The 6,120-nt window shown below is 38.2% G+C and overlaps 1 protein-coding gene across 1 annotated transcript in view; it reads right to left on the bottom strand.

Annotated features, from left to right (window-relative positions):
* The window catches only part of LOC136852773 (uncharacterized), a 7,429-nt gene extending 4,065 nt beyond the window's left edge, over window positions 1–3,364 (bottom strand). The window contains exons 1-3 of the mRNA XM_067127669.1: window positions 2,104–3,364; window positions 1,479–1,715; window positions 58–207 (exon numbers count right to left, since the gene is read on the bottom strand). Coding sequence (XP_066983770.1) covers window positions 58–207; window positions 1,479–1,715; window positions 2,104–3,364 — 1,648 coding nt within the window. The remainder of the gene's footprint in view (window positions 1–57; window positions 208–1,478; window positions 1,716–2,103) is intronic.
* Window positions 3,365–6,120: the final 2,756 nt, after the last annotated feature.

Genomic DNA, 6,120 nt, shown 5'->3' with positions numbered 1-6,120 from the left:
TCGTTAATCAGAGCTCTTAACGACGCTGCTTTATTGGGGTCTAATGTTTTAATTTACCCTGTAACTGTTTCAAAATATCAGAATTATTTGAGAGACCACCCAAATCAAAAGGATAAGTTTCCTCTACTATATTTTCTTTATCTACACCTACTTCTACGTCTACGTCTACATTTACCAGGGCCACTGGTTCTACCTCTACATTTCTATCTACAAAAGGTTTAATCATATTTATATGGCAAATTTGGGTGTTACGCCTCCTTTGGGGCGTCTTAATCATGTAATTGACTCATTAAGCTGTTTCAAAATCCTCCAAGGGCCCGAAAACTTAGCCCTTAGAGGATTCATGGCATTGGTAACAAAACCAACACTTTATCTCCAATTTTGAAAGTCCTTTTCTGGGTCCCAACATCGTACTTTTCCTTCATTATGGCCTGATTCTTCGCTAAATTTTCCTTCGCGAAGTTCCATGCCTTTTTTAACTTTTCCTGCAAATTAGACAAATAATCAAAAACATTAGTTTCAGGAGCATCTCCCTCCCAGTGTTCCCTTACAACGTCCAAAGGGCCACGAACACAATGGCCAAAAATTAATTGAAAGGGAGAAAATCCTAAAGTCTCATTTGGCATAGACCTGATAGAGAAGAGGGCATAAGGGATCTCTTTATCCCATTCACTACCATATTCAAAACAAAATTTTCTCAGCACAGACTTTAACGTTTGATGTAACCTCTCCGCTTGCCCGTGACTCTCAGGGTGATAAGGGGAAGACGTTACATGTTTAATCCCTAACTCAGACATTTTATGCTTAAAATACTTGCTAGTAAAATTGGAACCACAGTCACTGTAATTTTTTCGGAATACCAAATTTCGTGAAAAAGTTTATTAATGATTCTACAATTCTCTCTCCCTTAATACTCCGCAGTGGGATAGCCTCAGGGAACCTAGACATCCTATCAACGATAGTCAGCAAGTATTCATGTCCCCACGCGTCCGTGGTAAAGGACCAACCACATCAATAATAACCTCCCTGATGGGTTCTCCCACCGAAGGTATAGGAAGTAGAGGAGCTTTCGGAATCTTTTGGTTGGGTTTACCGACCACCTGACATACCTGGCATGAGAGCACATGGCGCTTGACATCTCGGCGCATACCTGGCCAATAAAAACATTCAGCCAATTTCCTGAAAGTCTTTCGAACGCCGAAAATGCCCAACAAAATTATTTTCGTGAGCCAAATACATTAATTTTGTCTGATAGTTAGTCGGCACCACCAACTGCTTTACTTCCTCCATCGGAACAGCAGGTGCGTTCACTTACCTACTGACCCGGTAAAGTAAACTATTGCTCCTAATGAAAATGGGTTTGGAACAATCGTCGGGATCCCCATCCTCGACGTGTGCAAATTCCTTACACTATGCGTCTTTGAACGCTCGTATATCCCAATCAACATCATTAAAATTGATATTATTACAAATCCTACCAGTCACAAAGTCAGTCTTCTGTCCATCTAATTTCTCCAAATCTAAATCTACATTATCCATATCGAGGGCTTTGGCGCGCGAGCGCGTCGTCACACCAACAGGGAGAATAAAATTTTCATTACCAACATTCTCTAACTTCACAACAGACAAAATAGGGTAAGGGCACACTTCATAACTGACAGCCAAATCATTTGCATAAACACAGTCAACATCTCGCACTGGCAAACTATCAACAACTGTTAGTTTAACAGTTCCCTTGAACCGCTTGGTTTCCAAATAAAAAGTTTCCAAAGGATAAGAATTTACAGTGTCAGAAAACCTCTCAAAAAAACGTATTCCTTATTACAAAAAGTATAACTTGGCGGGACAGCTTTGCGTAAAATCAGTGATTGAGCAGCACCTGTGTCACTCAATATTTTAATTGCCTGTCCAGATTGCTTAGTCAAGTCCGAATAAATTCTCCCATCATATATATATCTTCCAAATTTTAGTCATTGGTCTGCGTTTGACTTCATTTCCGAGTGTTTCTCAGCCGTAACAACCGAAACTGGGTACTTATTTTCTCTATCTGAGAATTTCTTCATGGCCAAACAGTTTGCTTTTATATGCCCCTTTCTACTATACCAGAAGCAGTTATGTTTGACTTTAACCCGGGCTTCCTATCTTTATTCATACTACTACTTATTCTACTGCTATTTACAAAACTACGTTCCCGGGAACTACTGCTATTGATATTATCTACAAAACTATTACTATAAGAGTCTTCCTCCTTCACACTTTTACTCTTTTGATTCTGGCCATTCCTTTTCCAATTGTCATAATTAGAATCTCTCTTTGATGGAAAGCTATTTTGATGCTCCTGTCTATGGGTGAGAGAATACTCATCCGATGCAATTGCTACCTCCTGTAGAGAATCAATTTTGATTTCCTCTAGATGAGTTTTCAACTCATGAGAGACCGAATTTTTGAACTCTTCTACAAGGATTAGTTCTCGTAGTTTCTCATAGTCTGTGGTTTCTTTCGACTTCAGCCAGTCGTCGAAGAATTGTTCTTTCTTCCTACCAAACTCGACAAAAGTTATATCCTGGGTCTTCCTGAAATTCCTGAACTTTTGCCGGTAGGCCTCAGGAACCAAATCATATGCTTTTAAAATTACAGCTTTAACGGTGTCGTAATCTGAAGAAATGTCATCCTTCAAAGTATTATATACCCTCTGGGCCTTACCTTTTAATCTGCACTGAACCAACGTGGTCCACATGTCACTAGGCCAGCCTAACTTTTTCCCTATTCTTTCAAAAGAAGCGAAAAATTCAGATACATTATCCTCTTCAAAGACAGGTACTAACTTCAGTGCACTCATTACAACAAACTTAATACTATTATTAGAATTTTTGACATTACCATTATTATTGTTATTATTACTAAGCTCAACCTGCAACTTCAATATTTTAATCTCATGCTCCCATTCTTTGGCACGCTCTTCTGCTTGAACCCGAATAGTTTGAAGCTCTAGATCTTTGATACGTGCCTGCTCTTTCAAAATTTGCAGTTTAACCATCTCAGGCTCACCAACTAAATCAACCTCATCATTATTATTAACTAAAGTATTACCCTTCACATTAACTACCGAACCTTCTTTCTCTTCAGCAACATTTTCCTTTTCTTCCTCAACCAAACCTAATGTTTCCTTATATACCTTCACTGCCCTAACAACCTCCCACAATAGTTGACCCTTCCTGATCTCAGACACTAATTTTAAGTTCAAAAATTCAGCGATCAACCACAACTGATCCCTCTTCAAATCATACAGATTCTTTTCCCAGTCAGGGTCTGCCAAAAAGTTAAGTATCTGCGTGGACTCTTCCTCACCTTCAAAATAATGCATTCTGCCTATTTAGACTCCCTGGGGAGAAATTGCCCTAACCCTCAGATAAACCATTCAGTGACCTATCCCTCTCTGAGCAAATCTCAGCCACCAACTGCACCACAGAGTGATCCTGTCACGGTCGCCAATTTGTAACTACGTTGTTGTTTCGTTACAATAATTATACAGGTTCTTACCACTCGTAAGCAATCAGAACCTCACAGGACATAGCCTTATGTGCTTGACCACTCGTGGAACAATCAATGGGATAAAAATTACTCAGAAAGGGGTAAAACTACTATGAACTCTATATTGAATGTTTATTATAAAACTCAGGATCACTGAAAAGTCAAGTTAAAGGAAGATAACACATTCACTGCACAAAAACTTGCTAATACAACTATCACGCAAGGGAAGAGAACATTCACACTTGATGGCAGGATAGTTGAAGAGAAAGACAGAAGAAAACCTAAAACTAATTAACAACCTTAAACCTAATTAACAAAAATTATATACATCCAAATAAGAATAATTGTACTGGCAAGTTAATTGTTTTTAAAAGCAGCAGAACACAGGATCTTGGCCGTGCAACTGTCCCAAGGCCGTAGGTCAACAGAAGGCAATTGCTGGTAAGATGGGTTGACCCGCGTCAACGACGTCCTAAAGAATATCAACTTAAAGATTCAATCCTTACCAGCAACACAAGAGTCAGTGGCATTATGACGGCTCTAAGGAGACAGCGCAGCGCTGGAGGCAGTAGCACATTTAGAAGGTAGTAGCACAAATAGGAGGCAGTACAGTGCTGGAGGCAGTGGCACATTTAAGAGGCAATAACATATTTAAGGGGCAGTAGCACATCCAGGAGGCAGTAGCAAATCTAGGAAACAGTAGCACAGGTTGAAAGGCAAGACGTGCCACCAGGACTGGCACACAGTCGTTACTTCGACAACAGCAGAGGTGTGTCAGACACACATACACAGAAGGATCCCTGCAGACTCAAAAATCCACCGCAGATCTGGACGAGTAAGATGACCTGGACCACGGCCAACCAGGCAGTTTAGGTGGAATCCCTCAGACACTAAAATACCACCAAAAGACACTGCTTGACTAACTGCCCCTCCAGCGTAGAGAGAGAGCAAGAGCTGTCCTTTATGGTGATTTAAGAGCCGACGACCCACTGTCTTCAAAAGGCCCTGCCATGGCAGAAATAAACAAACAGATCTCCAACAACGACCCATCAAACTGCTTAACACTCCAGCAACCATATAAACAATTGTACATGCAAAAAAGAAAACAAACAACTCATGGGTGGAGTACCAACAATACAAAGAAACAAGGTAAAAAAAGTTAACTAAACTTTTTGTGACCGAAACAAAAGCCTTCGAAGCTACGTTAATTTAAAAGAAAAATAAAAAGACAAAGGTCACGAATGATCAACTGGACATGATTCTGACAATATATATGTGTGTATATATATATATATATATATATATATATATATATATATATATATATATATATATATATATATATATATATATATATATATATATATATATATATATATATATATATATGTATATACATATATATAAAAAGGTGGGTGCAATAAAACAAGCAGATTCCAAGTGCAGTAATTTAATCCTACGTTTCGTGACCTTTTTTGTCACATCATCAGGGACATCTATAAATGAAAATTCAGACATTAGAGTGCTTCCAAAACATTAGGCAAGTATATGAAAATATATGCACTGAAATACACTTAAAAATTACACTAAAAAAAATCACGAAATTAAAATTATATAAAAATGAATTAGGCACTAAGTAAAATTACAGACACACTAAAAGCTATGCAATAAATTACACATACACCAAACATAAAAGAAGAGAATTTAAAATTACACGATAAAAGGGGAATAACAAAACCAATAGGTAAAATCACAGACACACTTGCGGGAAAAACACCAACCTTTCAGAGCATGAGTAAAAATTACACTAAAATTCATATAAACATACAGACCAGAGAACCGAAAATATAAACAACCAAATTAGGCAATAAACAGTGGAACAGCCGTAGCTTGGTGATTAAGCGAAGGGACTTTCAATTTGATATTGAGGCTCTCAAGTATAAGTAATTCTGATGTTTCTTTTGCTTGACCTATAATTTTGAAATAATCGTACTTAATAGGTGTTTTACAGTTGTTAGCATGGTTTCTGATGTTGGACAATTCCGGGCTGGATAGTCTGCAGCCAGTACGATGACTTATTCCAATATGGGAATCAGCTCTCACCTTGAGTAAACGTCGGGTCGAACCCACATAAGTACCCGAATTACATCCGGGGCATTTATACTCATATACTACGCCCGACGTCATCAAGGGACAGAGCCGATCTTTCACAGAAAACAATGAGCCAATAGTTCTATGATTTTTTGGAACAAGTTTCAGGTTGAGGGCTCCAATGTACTTGTGAACCACCTTAACAACTTGGTTCTGAAAATTGTGATTATTTGTTAAATATGGAAAACTGGCAAACATAAGAAGTTTAGGAACACTGTAAGTAGGAATGGCGGGGGAAAATTTCTTATCAAGGACCCGGTGGATGATTTTGTAAATCAGTTTGGTTGGGAAGCAATTATTGTTAAAATACTGGATTAAAAATATAATTTCACTGTGAAAAGCGGCCCAGTTGGATGTTAAAGTAAAAGCTCTATGTACCAGTGTATAAATGGCATTAACTTTGAAATTAAAAAAGCAAAAGCTTTTCACAGTGAAATT

The sequence above is a fragment of the Macrobrachium rosenbergii genome, chromosome 26 (genome assembly GCF_040412425.1).
Source record: "Macrobrachium rosenbergii isolate ZJJX-2024 chromosome 26, ASM4041242v1, whole genome shotgun sequence".
NCBI lineage: Eukaryota > Metazoa > Arthropoda > Malacostraca > Decapoda > Palaemonidae > Macrobrachium > Macrobrachium rosenbergii.
This window is presented reverse-complemented; position numbering and strand designations above follow the sequence as displayed.